The following is a 16,822-nucleotide window of genomic DNA, read 5'->3' on the forward strand; positions in this document are numbered from 1 at the left end:
ATGGTGGTGGCCGTGGGTGCAGGGTGGCTGGATGGGGTGCCCATGGCGTGGTCCCCGTTGGGCAGCTCACATCTGCATCCCTTTGGCAGTGACCGACCTGGAGATCAAGTTCCAATACCGGGGCCGTCAGGTCTGCGTCCTCACCATCAGCAACCCCCACGGCTGCCGCCTCTTCCACAGCAGCCTGGAGCCCACGCAGGAGCAGGTGGAACTCTTCGGGCCGCTGACGCTGGAGCAGGTCCGCTTCCCCGCCACCGACGCCATCCCCAACGAGAAGCAACGTTTCTACACCCACCAGCTCCTGGACGTGCTGGACCGCGGGCTCATCCTGGAGCTGCAGGGCCAGGACATCTACGCCATCCGCCTCTGCCAGTGCAAGGTCTTCTGGACGGGGCCCTGCGCCACCCACCGCGCTGGCCCCAACCCCATCGAGAGGGAGAAGAAGACCAAGCTCTTCAGCCTGGAGGGGTTTCTCAACGGTGAGAGGAGAACGGGGTTGTCCCCCCGTGCCCTTTGAGGACACGGGGTGGGACAGAGGGACCAAGTTGGGATGGGGGGACACCAGCTGGTACATGGGGACCTGATGGCGTGGAGGGACCAAGCTGGGATGGGGAGATATGGTGGCATGGGGGGACACCACCCAGCACAAGGGGACCAGCTGGGATGGGGTGACACCAGCTGGGATGGTGGTGGGACAGGCTGGCGTCCGGCCCCGCAGGCCTCATCCTGTTCCAGAAGGGCCAGACCACCACCCCGCCCCCCTTCGAGATCTTCTTCTGCTTTGGCGAGGAGTGGCCGGACCAGAAGCCCAAGGAGAAAAAGCTCATCACGGTGCAGGTGAGGGGACAAAGGCTCCCAGGGACGGGGACAGCCCGGGGCTGTCCCCCAGGTCAGGACGCTGCCCAGAGGACACGGGTGGGCGTCCCCACGCCATGCCGTGCCAGCTGACGTGGCGAGGGACTCTTGCAGGTGGTGCCGGTGGCGGCGCGGCTGCTGCTGGAGATGTTCTCAGGAGAGCTGTCCTGGTCGGCCGACAGCATCCCCCTGCAGATCTCCCACCCCGACCTCAAGGACAAGATGGTGGAACAGTTCAAGGAGCTTCACCAGCTCTGGCAGAACCAGCAATGGCTGCCACCGGCACAACCAGAGCCCGGCCCCACCGCCGGACCCTGGGTGCTGCCACCTGGCTCCCTGCCCCAGTGACGAGGGGACACGGGGCTGGGGTAGGGGGACACAGGGGCCACCCACCGCAGCGCCCGTTGGGGTGGCGTTTCCCACGCTGTCACCCCGTGGCTGTCCAGCTGCGTCCACCCATCCCCATCCCTCCGGAGCTGCTGGTGACAAGCATCCACTGGGTCCCATGATCACATCCTGGCCATGATCACCCATCCCAGGAGGAGAAGTTGGACCCCCTCCCTTCTCTCTGGGGCCACCCAGGATGCGAAATGGCAGTTTTGGGGTGAAACAGCAAGAAAATGGGGCCACACTGGACCCCTAGCGCCGGTGGGGGTGGCTGCACTCCCTGCAGCTCAGGGCACCCCAAGCCAGGCACGGCCCTGAGAGAAGAACCAGGCCGGAACTTGGGGTTTTAATTTATTTTTTTCAGTTTTTTGTTGTTTTTATTGTTCTCAAGATGGCTACACACCCCCGGAGGGAACAGCATGCGCTCTAGCTGTGCCCACGGGCCCGCGCCCGCCCTCTCCCAGCCCCGTCCCTGCACTCGCTCAAGCCGTCTCCTCCCCGCGCGATCCGACCCTAAAATAAACCAAATAAAAGCAATAAAAAAAAACCCAACAAAAAAAACCCAACCAAAAAAAACCAACCCAAAAAACCAAACTAAAAAAGAAGAAGAAGAAAAAAAAATAATAGAATATATATATTTAAACAGTCTGTCCCGCCTGCATCTTCTCCGGGAGGTCACCACCAGGCAGGACACAGCGGGCTCGGGGAGGGCAGAGCCTGCAGCCACTGCCTTTTCCTAAATCTATTTTAAACCCCTATCTTTCCTGAAATAATTTCTATTGTTTGTTTGTTTGTTTCGGGTTTGGTTTTTTTTTTTTTTTCTCCACTTCACAGAAAGTTTTCTACTTCGCACTCTGGTGCGGGTAAATCCATTTTCCTCCGGTGTCTGGTGGCGGTTTGTTGGTGTGTTGGGTTTTTTTGTGTGTTTTTTTTGTTTTGGTTTTTTTTTGTGATTTTTTTTTCCCCCCGTTGGTTTGTTTTCTTGTTTCGGTAGCCGATGTTCGGGAAGCGAATCCGCTGGGAAAGCGGGATCCTCGAGCTGTCCTCCCGCACGCACGCGCAGGCCCCGGCTCTCCTGGCTGGCGGGACGCGCTGGAGTGAGTGAAAGCCCTCGGCCACGATGAACTTTGCTGATTGTGGGACACATTCTTGGTTTTCTTCGTTTCCTGTCTTCTAATTAAAAGACAGTCCTGGGAGGGGGAGAGAGGGCTCATTCCTTCTTCCCACCTGCTTCTCCCGCAGAGTTGCAACCCCACAGCCCGTAGTGCCACCACCGTCACCATGGGGCAGGGTCACGGTCCCTGTGGCCACTCGTGGTCCCATCGCCAGCTCTTACCTGGGAGACGGGTGCCGTGCCGGAGCAGGAGCTATCGGAACAGGCGGGTGAAGTCCCTCAGAGCCCAGCAGACTTGTTTACATTCCTCAGCGCTGCAAAACAAGGGGTGACACGGGGAGGGGGTGGTGTGTGTGTGACATTAGGGGGACGTTTGGGAAGAGGGGAAGGTGTCCTCCGCCCAGCACAGCCCTGTTGGCACACGATGGCGGTGGGGACCGGGAGCCAGGAGCACGGTGGCTCGGCTCTGAGATGTTGGCAGAGATGTAGGGGCAACCGTTGGGATAAAATGGGCTCGGCAGCCCCCGGACCAGCTGAGGGGACCTGCGTGCCACTACGGTGGTGGCTGGATGAAAGGAGCCAGCCGCCCCTGGGGACGAGCACAGCAGGAGACTCAGGTTCCAGGATTTTTTCCAGGGCTGGGCAGAGGGCGAGGGAGCGTTTGGGTGTTGAGCAGCCGATGCCCCCAAACCAGCCGGTGACCCCGCTCATAGAGGGGAGGACAGCGGGCACCGGCTGGCTGGAGCAGGCTGCAGCTTGCTGGGCTGATCCTGCTCTCGCCCTGGGGCAGGACCCGGCTGTTGGAGCAGCTCGGCCGGGAGCCGGTGACTCACAGGGCCGAGGAGATGGAGGGAGGGCGGACGGCAGGATGGCTTGCGAAAGGAGGGATGCTGGCTGTGCAGGGCTCGGGCAAGAGCAGAAAAACCTGTTCAGTGATGGAAAAGGCAACACGTGCCCTCCAAAGCAAGGCTTTCTGCAGCCCGTGTTGTACTGGGAACACCCCGGATGAGACATCCGAGCAGATTCGTGGGCAGGGGCCAGTGGTGACATCCCACCAGCACGCTCAGCTCTTGCAGAGATGCTTTGGGGCTGCTGGAGGACAACCCGTGGCAAGCAGCAGGTAGGACTGAGCCTTGTAGGACACCAGGGTGCACAGCCCACAGCCCAGAGAGGAGCTCACAAGGGAGACAGAGCTGCGGCCGCATGCCGCCCATTGCCATCCTGGCTCCTGGCATTACAGCCTACCCCGCTCCGGCACGCTCACCTCGTGACCTGCTTGTGGAAGTCCGTCAGCTGTTTGTGTGTGACCTGGATGGCTCCTCCCGTCGTTTCCTTTGGTAAACCCTTCAGCGAGTTCTCCAGCCAGCGACAAAACGTCTGGAGGAAGCAAGAGAAGGGAGAAGCTCAGGATATGGAGCCAAACCTAGCTTCCCCACGTTCTGGCTTAGGGGAGGCTTTGGGATTTGGCCCCACGTGAGCCCATGTGCATGCCAGGATGGCTCAGGCCCCCCTGCGTGCCCTTTCGGGGTACATCCCGTCCCTCTCACCGGCCGGTCGATCTGCATGATCTCCCAGAGCACCTCGGCAACGTCAGGCAGGGTGTACGGTGGCAGGCAGAAGCAGCACGTGTGCAGCAGTTGGTTGACGAGCTGCTGGCCCAGTTGGTTCATCACCTGGCTGATGAGCTCCTTCCGTACTTCGAAGTCCTCCTCGTGCTGTGGGAGGAAGAAGAGGGGGGCAGTGAGCAGCACCCTGGGGACATGGACAAGCTGCTCCTTGCTCTGGGAGCGACTCCCAGAACATCTCCGCTGGCAGCGGTGGAGTAACTGTGGTAGCTTGGCTACGGCAGCGGGACCGGCCTCTCAGGGGACCGCGGTGACAAACGCCGATGAGGATGGCACCCCCAACTCTGCGGAGGAAGACCCCTGCCCCGAGGAACGACGCCACGGGTCACTCACGTCGTTGGCCACCCCGGTGTGGATGAGATCACGCAGGAACTTCATGACGCTGCAGTTGGCGTCCCGGTGATCCAGGGTGGTGGCGGCGATGGCCCACTGAAGGATGGGGATCATCACCTGGCTGCGTAGCAAGGTGACAGGGCTGCGCTGGATAAACCTGGCCGGGCAGAGGACAGACGGACGTTACCGGCACTTGCCTGGCTTCCCGGCACCCTGCCTATCCCTGTGTGCTGGTGGGAAGGCAGCACCCTGCCTTCTCCCACTTGCCCACGGAGACGGGAGCGCTCCCAGGGGCGCGTGGGGACCCCTCCACAAGGAGAGAAGGGTTGGTTGGGGTGTCCTCACGCAGCAGCAGAAGGCGACAGGAGAGCGTGGGTACCTGGCTGCTAGTCGGAAGAGGTCGTCCACAGTGTCCGGGTGGTTCTGAAGGCCATTGGGCTGCTCTAGGAGTTGGAAGGTGGGTATGCATAGCGCCTAGGAGAGGGGTCGTGGGGATCTGTTAGTAATTAACTATGATTACATCTCAAACTGCCTTTCTCTCTGCAGGGAGATTTCTAGCAGGGACCACACCAGAGTGGATCACACCCTGGCTTCTCCTCCTGACAGCCACCGTCACAGCTGAAAGGGCAGGTCTGGATCTCTCCTCCCGATGGGGTACGTGCCCCAGAGCAGCAACACCTTCCTCAATGACTGAGCTCCTCCAACGAGAAGCCACTCACCAGTTCTGCTTTAACCAGAAACTTCTCCTTGCTTTTGTTCAGCCAGCCACCAACTTACACAAGAGCAGAGAGGTGTTGGGACCAGCCTAGGTTTCTGGGGAAACTGCTCTGCTTCGTACAAACCCTCTGGGCACCCACAGCACAGCCTTCCCCACGAGCAAAGAGGGGTAGTTACTGTGCCAGCACGTAGAAACAAGAAGGGCAACAAAGTTGGTGAAGGGTCTAGAGCACAAGTCTTATGAGGAGCGGCTGAGGGAACTGGGGTTGTTCAGCCTGGAGAAAAGGAGGCTGAGGGGAGACCTGATCGCTCTCTACAGCTACCTGAAAGGAAGTTGTAGTGAGTTGGGGGTCGGTCTCTTCTCCCAAGTAACAAGAGACAGGATGAGAGGAAAGAGCCTCAAGTTGTGCCAGGGAAGGTTTAGATCGGATATTAGGAAAAATTTCTTCACCAAAAGGGTTGTCAAGCATTGGAACAGGCTGCCCAGGGAGGTGGTGGAGTCACCATTCCTGGGGGTATTTAAAAGACATGTAGATGGGGTGCTTAGGGACACGGGTCAGTGGGACTTGGCAGTGCTAGCTTAATGGTTGGACTCGATGATCTTAAAGGTCTTTCCCAACCTAGATGACGATTCTATGATTTAGATACACGGGAACCAAACCCATCACCTCTCTGCACCCACCTGCAGCATGTCGAGCAGTCCCTGCCGGCAGCCTTCCTCCATGCCATACTCGTCCACCAAGATGCTGCCCAGGTAGAGGAAACAGGAGTGCTGGTGCGCCCGGTACACATTCACCATCTGCGGGGAGACATGCACCGCCTGCCACCGCGAATGCCGCCTGCCCACTGCCAACACCACAGGCAGCGGCAGGTCCGGCACAGAAACTGCTGCGACTGTTTCCACCAGAGAAGTCCCTGCGTGCCGCTCGCTGGGGCCCAACGGCTGCAGGATCTGGCCGGGAACCTGGCAGCCCCCCTGCCACGGCTGGGGATTTCCTTGGCCAGCCCCACACTTCCTGAAGGGCTGGACCTACCGCAGAGACCCCAAACCAGCTGCACCCCAGGGGCACGGTCCTCCTGGCTTCCTGACGGCGAGGGGCTGTAGCCCCCAGCTCCGATCCACAGGCGAGCCATGGAGGGGTGAAGCCGTACACTCGTTACCTCCCACCGCCCCAGCCAGGGATGCTTGCCCACCGGATCTGCCCAGCAGTCCCACCTTCTCTCTGAGAAAGGGCTGCTCTCATCACATGCTGAGACGATGTCCCAGCCTGCTAGACCGTCCCCCAGCCCCAGGGTGGGCAGGGGACACCCTGAAACACTTGCTCAGTTCTGATCTTGCACTTGGGAGCATCTCTGTGCTGCAGCTCCCAAAGCCAAGGCAGCTTCCCCTCGCTTTTGATCCTTCCTTAGCCCAGTGGAAGCACCAAGCAGAGCAGGGGACACCTGACATCAGGCTGAGAGTTACCTCTTCAAGGAGTCGAACAATGCAGAGTTTCATGCATACTTTTCAAATTACAGATGCAACTGCAGGGCTCCCACAACCCACAGAGCATCAATCAGGCAGAGCTTAGCTCTCCCTTGCGGTTCAAAGGCTCTCTCTACTCCTCGAGGGTTTATGTAGGAACTCCTGAGACTGCCAGCATTCACTGCAGCGCTTTCCAGCACCGGTTGCTGCCTGGCCACACACCGATGGCAGCCTGGGCAGCTGCCCACAAGACGCGCCTGCCTGCCAATGCGAACCAAGTGAGCTTTTTCCAAAGACAGCTCCAAGCCCAAGATCGCAGCGTCCCCACAAAGATGTTGAAAGCGAGGTTTCTCGGCAGCAGCCTCCGTACCTGGGTGACGAGCGGTTGCAGCAGGGCGGCAGAACCTTTGCCCACGCAGCGGACAGCGAAGCGCAGGCACCGGCAGCACCGCTCCACGATGCGGTTATCGGCACTGTGTTTGTTCAGGGTCTCCGACAGCACGGGCCAGATCTGAGCGCAGACAGACAGAAGGGGTTAAAGCTGAACCGAGGACACAGTGCACCCCACCACAATAGCTCCTGTCCGAAAAACACCCAGATTCCTGTACTGTCAAGCAGATGCCACTCGGGTCCCGAAAACAAGAGGCACCTGCATTATGGGACGCGTAAATTAGCTTTATGTAGGAGTGAAGAGCTCAGAGTGGCTTAATACCTCTGGTGCAGCACTGCAAGCATTACAAGGGAAGAGAAATTAAAGTATCTCGGACACTTCCAGAGCCAGGTCCCCTTCCAGGGGTTTGAAGACCCAAATCCCACCTCCCCTGCGCCCCCCACACCACACAGCCCCAGGCAGCGGTGCCATCGGACATGTGGATCTGCCCAGCAGCTGGGGATTGCAACCAAACCCACCACTTGGTACGACACCCCCATCAATCCCCCTGCAGAAATTCCTGCCCTGAATCCGGACCCGCTGGCACTTACTTCCTGAATGACTTTTTGGCACGGATGGATCTGTCCATTTTCTACAATGGGGTTGGTGTGTCTGTGAAAAGCAACAAAGGGTTAACGGTATGTTCTCTAACAGTCAGGTTTTGTGTTTAAAGCTGAGGAAATGGGTTGGAGCCTCAAGCACCCGCCAAGGCTGCGGGAAGGGGACCACAAACTGGCTTAGAGGAGCTGGGAAGTCTTGAACTTGGTTGAAGAAGCAGCTTCCAGCCCATTCCTCTCAGGGCCAGGGGGAAACAAGCTGTGACTAATTTGGTTTTAAGTCTCTGGGTGAGCAGCTTTGACTCACGTGCTCACAAACCCCCTGCACAGGCTGTCGCAGCCCCTCCTTCCTTACCTAAATATGACAGCGAGTCGATCCAGGGGCACAGTAGGGTCTGAGGAGAGGCCGTTGCTCGGCTCCTGAGAGAGCAGCTAGAGAACAAGGGAAAACAATGGGATTTCAGGACCACAGGCAGCCCCGTTTCCCAGCCTGGACACCAGACCCCACCAGCAGCACCTTCACATTCCCTTCAGGCCAAAGCAGAGCAGACATCTCCGCAAACCTTGCCTAGGACCTAGGCAGCTCCTAGCCTCAGCCACATGCATGTAGGTTACTCTGAAAGCTCAGAGTGGCTTCTCTTTTTGTCTTCTCCACATTCAGAGCCTACTCAAAGGGATCTCTGGAGGAGAAGGGAGCAGGGTCAGAGGTGGAAGAGAAGCCTGCCAACGGGCGAGAGCTGCTAGGAGTGAGCAGTGTTGGCAGGAGGAGCTCTCAGGAACCACTCTTGTGCAGCTACAGGTCATCCTGAAAAGACAGAGGACGTGCACGTCCCTTTCTTGAGGCTTCCCTCCCTCTTCCTGCCATCCTCTGAGATTTCTACTCTCCGTTATCCTGGATCTGCATGGAAAGGTCACTAGGGCCACCATGTTTTTGGGACAGCCAGAACGTGACCTTTTGGGGCCACATGCCCCACAAAGAAGTCGAGTTCCCACATTCTCCATCCCAGAGATGCGGGGTGAAAGCTGCCTGCTGCATTCAAGGTGGGGTCAGGAAGGCCAGCTCTTTGGCTCCTCGCACATAAACTGATTTCTAAGAACCCTTTTCTTCCCATTTAATGCATTACAGGCTCTACCATCTAGGTAGTTCACAACCAGTAGAGGCTTAGGGACAAGTAGGGTCTCAGTCGTGGACTCCTCATACACCTCTGACTTTGAGGACATGCGATTACCACAGCAGATCAAGCCACCGGGCAAAGACGGAGCCAGAGCAGCTTGATGGTGTCTGATCTGTCCCATCCAAACCAGTGACAGACAAGGAGCATGTTAACGCAGCTCCGTCCGGGACGTACCTTCTTCAGCGCCATCACTTGTACGGCACAGAGTTCACTGAGGCATTCTGCTATCTTCTCCAAGGGGAGCCTGGCAAGGACCAAGGCTGTCCCTGAAAGGCAAGAGACGACAGGCTCAGGAGCAGGAATGCAGCGTAGGAGTGCGGTCGGTGAAACACAACATGAGCGAGGTTCCCAAACAGGCCCTGCCTGCAGCCTGCTACCAGTCCTGCCTGTGTGCAGGCAGGGAGAGGGCACGGCTCCGAGGCAAAGGCAGGGTCTGCTTCCCGAGACTGGAAGATGTTTCTCTACACCTTGAACCCGACTCTTTGGTTAAACCAGACACCAAAATACTTTCTGCGGGGTGGGAAGGAGGAAGGGATGCCAGCACGTGGGAGTACAGGTATGATCTAAAGGCAGACGGACATCACAAGCACATCTGGGCACCCCGGCATGCCCCCGCAGCATCCTTGCCCTGGCCCAGTAGCAATACGAGGTCTGAAAAAGCTTCTTTTGACCCACAGCTAAGGCATTTCAGGGCTCCCACAAAAATGAAATATGACGACGAACGCTTGAGCCGCTCCCGACTGCCACATCACAGCATCCCACTCAAAGGCAGGAGGAGCACAACCACCCCACGTTGGAGGTGCCAGCAGACCACAGGGCTGGGGCTGATGACAACACCAGGAGGAAAAAATTCTCCCCAGCTCACGTATTCATTGCGTTGTTTTAAAGAAGGAAGAGAAAATGCTTTGCGGCAAAGAGGAGCAGCTCAGAAGCACAGCTAATGCTGCTCGCATCAATACATGAGTACAAACAAGTGAAAAACCATGAGTTTTGTCTCTTTAGTCACACATCCTGACAGTACAAGCTCCAGAGCTGCTCCATTTTTAAAGGTTTTGGAAGGACTCGAATCCATCGGGAATCTTTGAGACCAGACACCAGTCCTGCACACCCACGAAACCAGCCATGGTTGAAGAGGCACACAATGCCCAACAGCCAAAGGCCTGGTGAGAAGTAAATGCTCTGACTGCTGGCTGGAGTTGAAAAACTACATTCTTGTGCCCAAACTGTCTCTAAAATGACAAATACTCGCAATTTTCCAGCCTGTGCATACAGCAGCCGACTTCCAAGTGTTCGGATAGCAGTAACCCATTGCTAGCTTGGCACGCAAGCATTTCAAATGTTTTCTTCCTGCATTTCAAGTTCAGAGCAGGGATGGAGATAGCTTATAAACCCAGAAAGGATCTCTTTCTACCTCCTGCCCTACGCGAGCTCTTGAGAAGACTCTAAATGTGGACACATGGAGTGCCGCAGGGCAAACCGAGACACTCTTGTCTAAGAAAAAACATGTGAAAATGGGGTTGCAGCATCTGCAGTTGAGTGACAACCACCCCAAAAACACCATCAGCTTTTCCATACGCACCCTTCAGGAGCCCCACAGCAGCCTCCGGAGAGAGCGTGAAGGAGTCGAGGGAACGGGCTATCTCCAGCAGCCCGTTAAAGTGCTGAGCCATGTGGTCCCGGCATACCGAGCAGATATTGTGGATGGCCTTGGCCGCCGCCGAGGCCAGCCGCCTGTCGCACAGACCTTTCATCAAATAACCCAGCACAGGATCTGCGGAGGAGAAAGCCGGGGTGAGGAGGGGTCCTGGAGACCAGGCTCGTCGCAGGGCAGAGGGGTGGCGTGGCAGGAGGGACTCACCCAGGAACTGCGGGTTTCTGTCCACCACCTCGCTCATCTCTCCCACCAGCTCGATGCTGGTGTAGCGGACGGCGGTGTGCACCGTCTCGGGGAGGCGAACCACCCCCTCCAGCACCTCCACCAGGGTCGGGTTGTTCTCCCTGCAGGAAAAAGGCAGCCGGCTTAGCTCCAAGGTGGCTCCCGGACCGTTTCCAAAGAGTAGCTGGTTTTATTGAACCTGATCGACTCCCATGTTGCTCAGTATCAGCCAGGCAAACCCTGCTGCTGTGGTGTGCTGGATATTTGGGATGTGGGCTAGTGGGGGGCTCAGGCTGTTGGAGCTGGGTTCCAGATGCACAGCAGCCTCCAGCTTTACCAAACAGAGCAGAAGAAACTAAATACCTCCAGTAAGAGTGCTTGTGGCACAAGAACAAAGCTAATTAATCCTCTGGGGACTGCAGAAAGCCAGAGGAGCCTGTTCCCAGTGTGGGAAGGTGCTACAGGGGGAGTCCTGGGCTCCTGCAGCCCATGTCAGTGGCAGGGCTCTGGCTCGCCTGGCACTGTCTGCCCTCTCATGGCAAGAGCAGAGCTGAGCTCAGTGGAACCACGGGGCGAGCAAAAACCTTGTGGGACATGCTGGTGGGAAGTGAAGTCCCCTGTGCTCCAGCAGTGCAAGGCCACGCAAGGCTCACACTCTCAGAAACAAAGGAGAAATAAAAATTGAAGATAAAAACAAGCAAGAATAGCCTTGACATAGATAATGGGAGCCAGTGAGCGTATAGCAATCGTGGTGACTCCCCCAGCCTCCCAGGGAAGGCAGACACGGTGCTCCCAGCCCGGTGAAGGCCAGGCAGGCTGTCCCACTGCATCAGCATGGCTGTCAACACACAGGAGGACTCACTGCACTCTTGCTGCCCTGGACATTAGCTGTTGACCCTTCCACTACAACAAACCAGGGACAAGAGGCGCTTCTAGAAAGTGATTTAACCTTCCCTAAAGATACCAGGGAAAACTCTACATGGAGGTGGAAGGATCTGGATGCAGAAGGATCCCAAACAACCAGCCTAGGCAAAAACGCTTTGCTTTCAGGAGATAAACTAAGGGGAAACAAAACATCCTATTTTACCAGGGCCGAACTCAGGTGTGTGGCATTAAAGTCCGCAGGCAGAGAGTAGAACTGAGAAGGTCCAACTGCTTCACGCAGTCCCAGCTCTGTCCTGGACCTGTATTCCTGGCCAGAAAGTGGAGATCTCTATCCTTGGGCTACAGGACTGCTGCATCAGCAAGGGGTACTGCACTGCTGCAGTACAAACCATGTACGCTGAGGACTATCTGAAATAAAGTGTGGTTTTAAAACATTTGCTGCCTGGGAAAGCATGTTCCTAGCAGTATCCTTGGGATATTCGTGGTATCTCTGCAAAACTCACTTGGAGGCAATGCCTGACCCCACAGCCCTTACAGACAAGAGCGGGATGGTCAACACTCACTGGTCAACGCTCTTAGCTATGGAGGCCATGATGAAGAGGACAGCTTCCGTCACCTCCCAGGGTGGATTCCCATCCTTCAGAGTCGCATAAAGCTGCAAGAAAGAGAATCAGTCACAAAAGCAGCTACAAACACAGCTCGGGGGCATGTGGTCACAAATCCCACCCTGTGAGATCACCACCCACTCCTCACCTCCTCCCATGCACCTGAAATACCAGACTCCAGGCGTGGACCTGCATAAACCCTCCTGTTCCAGAGACCACCCTGCTATTTTAGGACCACAGTAGCTTTCCCCAGCTAGTACCCCAAAGCGTGAGACCTCCTGCTTCTCCCAGAACAGTCCCCACCACCTACTTCAAGACACGGTTGCTTCCTTGTGCACGAGGAGACAATGCGTGTGACCTCCTCCCGACCCCGAAGGCCACCAGGGCTCGGCTACCTCCAGCACAGCGATGGATGCAAGTGTGCCTCAGGATGCTCCCGCAAACCCACCTGAGCAAAACACTCCACCGATCCCACCAAGAAGATCAGGTCTTTCACCAGGTCCGAGACCCGCATCCGGAACTCCCCAAAATCATCCGTCTCCTCTGGGACACCCTCCTAACAGAGGCGAGGGAGAGGAAAAGGGTGAGAGCAGCTCAGAGAAATCCAGGTTCCCATTCACCCACAGCTAGGACAAGACAAGCAATTGGGTTTTAGAGAAGAGATCCGTCGTTCCTGCCCTCATCTCCCCAGATCAAGCCACTGAAGGGGATCTGAAGGAGAGCCATGCACAAAGGAAACACTAACAGCCTGGCCACACGCTGTGTATTCCTGCTATGACACACAGATGAAGGGATGGAATCAAGGGGATGAGGAGCCTAGGCAAAGATGGAAGAAGGATAAAGCATCCCAGACTTCAAGGAGAAAAATGACGGTACTGCGGCTAGTGAGCTGTGCAAGCTTTATTCCAACACTAAGGCCCCCAAGCGGGGGACAACGCAGCTGTCCACAGCTCTCAAAACGGGAACCACCTGGGGGGAGGTGGGAGAGGGTCATCCTGCAGCAACTAGACGCCAGAAAGCTCTGTTAGAACAAGAACCGACTTAATGAAAAGAGGTTTAATACAGCAATTTTAATTACTCTCGATCCTCTCTCTGCAATTACTGCAACGGCAGAACTATTACCTGCCGAGCCCTATGGCTACGGAGAGCCATCGGCACGCAGCAGTGAGGACAGATACATCCTACCGCCCTGGCTGCCTCCAGAGGAAACAAAGCAAATGCAGCCTTACGTGGTCTGAATCAAGCTGGCAGTGTCTGGCCAGAGCGTGGAGAAGGCGCTGGATGTAGGCTTTGAAGATGCTGTGGATGACTGCATCGTCTGTCTTGTACAGGTGCTCTCCCAGCCTGTACCAGAAGTTAAATGAAATTTCTACCACCTGTTTAGAAAGAAAAATTCAGCATCTTGTTAGCAACAGAGCATTTTTTCTCTGCCCTGCTGCTGCTGCCGACAGCGTGGTGAGGCACCGCAGATTTCCATCGGTGCTGCTTTATCACACGATGAGGAAACGTGGACCGGTTCCCCCAGCTTTGCTGATCTCTGCTGCTTGTCACTTAATAAGGGATTTGAAACCCACTGAGTTAATCTGAAAACCTGTCACCAGCCCTCAGAAGTAAAGCCTTTTCTCTGCAAAATTAACACTGAAGCATAAGAACCGTCTCTTGCTTCAAAGTGTGGACATCACCCCATTTCACATCAGTCAAATCTGCCAGCAATAAGTTTTTATCTCCCTGACCCGATTCATGCCCTCCCTCTGTCCTTGCTCATGCATCTGGAGATGTTTAATACCCAGCCTGCCCCAACAAGCTATGGGGCATTTTGCTGCTTGCAGGTACACTGTCATCACCAGAGACACGTTGGTGGAAGAGTTTGCCCACCTCACTGCCTGTGCCTGGACATTTAACGGTCTAACCATCCCAATGGCCAGCTCAGGGTGCACGCAGGCTTGGGCTAATGATGCGAAGGGGACAGCAACCCCAGACAGGAGCAAACATCGCCAAGAAAGCAGCTCAGGCTGGAAGGTGACGTTGCTCCAAAGCCTACAGCCTCTTTATAAGTAGGGTTATTGCAGAAAAAACAAAAAGAGAGTGCAGATTTTTTTCAGGAGCAGCTGCAGAGCTTCAAGTCCTCCTAAGCATCACTGGCACAGGACAAGGTCATGCCCAAGGGACACTGAGCTTAACACAGCTGGAAAGGGGACTAAAAGAGTCACCGAGTCCCAGGCAAGCACCACAGAGACCTGGTGAAGCACAGCTACTCCACAATTTCCATGGCAAACAAGTCCCCAAAGGTTGCATTGCAGCAGCCATCGTTTCTTAGCTAACTCGCCTGCTGGTTCTCAGGTCTGATGTACTTTCAGGGCTCTGAAAGCTTCTGGAAAACAGAGTCCTGGAGAGGGCACTAGCTCATTCCACACCCTGCTCCCATCCATCACTTCACGGGCTGCATCCCTCCCCCAGTGGGACCTTAAACACGGAGGGAAGGAAGGGAGCACACCCCAGCAAATCCCAGCCGGCACCTCCCTGCTCCCTGTGTCAGATCCAGCAGGACAACCCCTCTGCAAAGGAACCTCTGTCTGCTGAATACAGACACAAGTCAGCAAAGGATCAGCTACTGGGATTCAACTAACAGTTTTGGAAGAAAAAAAGGGGGGTTTAAGAGGAGACTGCAGCTTAAATACAGTGTTCGGTACTTAAGGCAGGACAGTCAGGGAGCTGTGATGCAAAACAGCATTTAACTTATTTAGAGGGCAAAGTTACCATAAGCTACACTGCAGTCCCCACAAAGCTTAACTTAAGTTGAACACGTGGAAATAAAATAACAGAGGCTTTCATAGCTGTACTCGCAGTACTGCACATCCAGGATGCTGGGAAGGGGAAGCTAAGTCAGATTTCTGCATCACAAATGCAGAGCAGGCATTTCAGGGCCAGCAGCTCACAGGAACTAAAGCCTCCCAACCACGTGGCAACAGAAGAGAAAGATTTTTTCCACTGACTCAACTCTGGACAAGTGAGATGTAGCGATAGGGATGAGGAGAGGAACACGGGTAACCCTCACTCACCTCGTACTGCGGGTGACCTGCACAGATCAGCAGCAGCTCCAGTGTCCGCAGGTCACCCAGCCCTTGGCCTGGCGTACAAACGATTTTATCTAGGAACGTCTCGCACAGCTCGGTGAAAACACGGCAATAATTGAGCACCCTGGTGAAGAAAAAAAACAGGGCACAAGTCAGAAAGATCTTCCAAGCGGGACCAGATATCCCAGCACAGGAGAGATTTGCTCCATGCAGGTAACGTGCCCTGGAGCCTCATCTTGGACCAAGAAATATCGACTTCTGCTTTAGCTTTCCGTCAGCAGTTGGGCAACACTTAAATAGGGGAACTTGGCTTTGTTCAGAAGTAGGTGAAAACACTGTGTTCCAATAAGCAAATATTACGAAATTTTCATATTACCCACAGCATCTGAGAAAACTTCTCCAAAATCACAGCATCGGGTGACAAGACACAGGACATCTGCTACAAAACAGCTGGAGTCTAATTCAGTACCCGGAAGGTGCCACGTTTCAGAAGACAAATACACAAACCTACTTTAAAAATAAACCCCGGATGTCCCATTGCCCCATTGTCCAGGGGACAGCGCTGCGTAAAAACACAGGCTGCTCTTAACACAAAGAACAATTTAGTGGCCGAGTTGAACTACAAGCTTTACTCTGCTTTAAGACTGCAGAACCAGACAGAAGAGTGAACATCTTGGAGCCACAGCACGGTGTGATGGAGGAAGCATGGCATCAAACCAAGGATGACTCCTCCCCAATAAAACAACTTCAAATCAGGGATTTGGGGGAGAGGTCCAAGATAAGCCATTAGACCTGGGCTTTGGTTTTAGTATGCCTGTTCTGGAGAGGTTTAGGGAATCCAAAACCAACATGCATCCAGAGATGTGCTGCAAGCACACCCTAACGCCTGTCTTAAAGACAGAGGCGAGTCCCCATGTGAGATGTTTTGGTTTGGTTTTTTTTAATCCCAAAAGGCTTCACCCTTTACACAACACCAGCTCTGCAGCGTATCCCCAGGAGCAGATCAAATACAGCGAGATGTCACCAGTGCTGTCAGCAGGGCCTTTATACAATACCTGGAAGCGTTTAGGGGAGACTACCTTCTCTGACAGAGACTGGAGAACAGATGCTACTAATTATACCATGCCCCAGCAATTCCTGAAGATGAAAGCTTTCACATTTTTCAGAAAGTCACAGACCGAAGAGATGCTATTGCAGAGTCAATCTTACCAGACAGAGAGGATATTATAACAAACTTTTACATGCCTGACAACTGAAGACTAATTCTATTGGTGTTAAATGGAAGGATAAATAGGAACAGATGCTACTATAATTTTCAATTTCAAAAGGGCTAACTTTGAGGAGTAACTACTCATTTCGTTTGTGGAAATCTCGTTTAACATGGCAGAGGCTTGGAATTTCCTTAAGTCAAAGGCACATACGTTATCTGGGCTTTGCGCTGAAACAAAGGGAGGGGGGATGCTTGTTGAGTTCTTGAGACTAAGTCATCAGAAAAGCCTCTGCAGTGAGCCAAGTGCCTCCAAGCAGCTGAAGGGCTGCCAGGGAGGAGGACTGAAAACCAGACAGCTGGATTTTGCAAGGCAAGATGAGCAGAGATCAAGCGACAATTGCCAGAAGCCAAACCAGTGCCAGACCCTGCCAAGGACGGTCACAAAAACAGCACAGGATTTTTCAGCTGTAATAAACAGCTGGTGGAATTGCTGCGCACTGAAGACACCGGCACA

The 16,822-nt window shown here is 54.9% G+C and overlaps 2 protein-coding genes across 5 annotated transcripts in view; one reads left to right on the forward strand and one right to left on the reverse strand.

Moving 5' to 3' along the window:
• IRF5 (interferon regulatory factor 5) overlaps positions 1-1,203 on the forward strand; it is a 6,242-nt gene extending 5,039 nt beyond the window's left edge. Inside the window, exons 3-5 of the mRNA XM_010568794.1 lie at positions 90-479; positions 719-837; positions 970-1,203. Of these exons, the coding sequence (XP_010567096.1) occupies positions 90-479; positions 719-837; positions 970-1,203 (743 nt within the window). The remainder of the gene's footprint in view (positions 1-89; positions 480-718; positions 838-969) is intronic.
• A 969-nt stretch (positions 1,204-2,172) lies between these two features.
• TNPO3 (transportin 3) overlaps positions 2,173-16,822 on the reverse strand; it is a 42,677-nt gene continuing 28,027 nt past the window's right edge. For 3 of the 4 annotated variants that reach the window (XM_010568783.1, XM_010568785.1, XM_010568787.1), the window contains 17 exons: positions 15,084-15,222; positions 13,254-13,400; positions 12,473-12,580; positions 11,983-12,074; positions 10,517-10,656; positions 10,238-10,429; positions 8,833-8,924; positions 7,839-7,915; positions 7,478-7,538; positions 6,867-7,007; positions 5,714-5,830; positions 4,694-4,788; positions 4,315-4,471; positions 3,904-4,071; positions 3,621-3,733; positions 2,579-2,670; positions 2,173-2,432 (listed from right to left, as the gene is read on the reverse strand). In XM_010568783.1, the coding sequence (XP_010567085.1) occupies positions 2,610-2,670; positions 3,621-3,733; positions 3,904-4,071; positions 4,315-4,471; positions 4,694-4,788; positions 5,714-5,830; positions 6,867-7,007; positions 7,478-7,538; positions 7,839-7,915; positions 8,833-8,924; positions 10,238-10,429; positions 10,517-10,656; positions 11,983-12,074; positions 12,473-12,580; positions 13,254-13,400; positions 15,084-15,222 (1,900 nt within the window). In that variant the 3' untranslated portion in view covers positions 2,173-2,432; positions 2,579-2,609. The remainder of the gene's footprint in view (positions 2,433-2,578; positions 2,671-3,620; positions 3,734-3,903; positions 4,072-4,314; positions 4,472-4,693; positions 4,789-5,713; positions 5,831-6,866; positions 7,008-7,477; positions 7,539-7,838; positions 7,916-8,832; positions 8,925-10,237; positions 10,430-10,516; positions 10,657-11,982; positions 12,075-12,472; positions 12,581-13,253; positions 13,401-15,083; positions 15,223-16,822) is intronic. The other variant, XM_010568784.1, reaches the window with a different exon arrangement.

Source organism: Haliaeetus leucocephalus, unplaced genomic scaffold (assembly GCF_000737465.1).
Source record: "Haliaeetus leucocephalus isolate CR32 unplaced genomic scaffold, Haliaeetus_leucocephalus-4.0 Scaffold257, whole genome shotgun sequence".
Lineage (NCBI taxonomy): Eukaryota > Metazoa > Chordata > Aves > Accipitriformes > Accipitridae > Haliaeetus > Haliaeetus leucocephalus.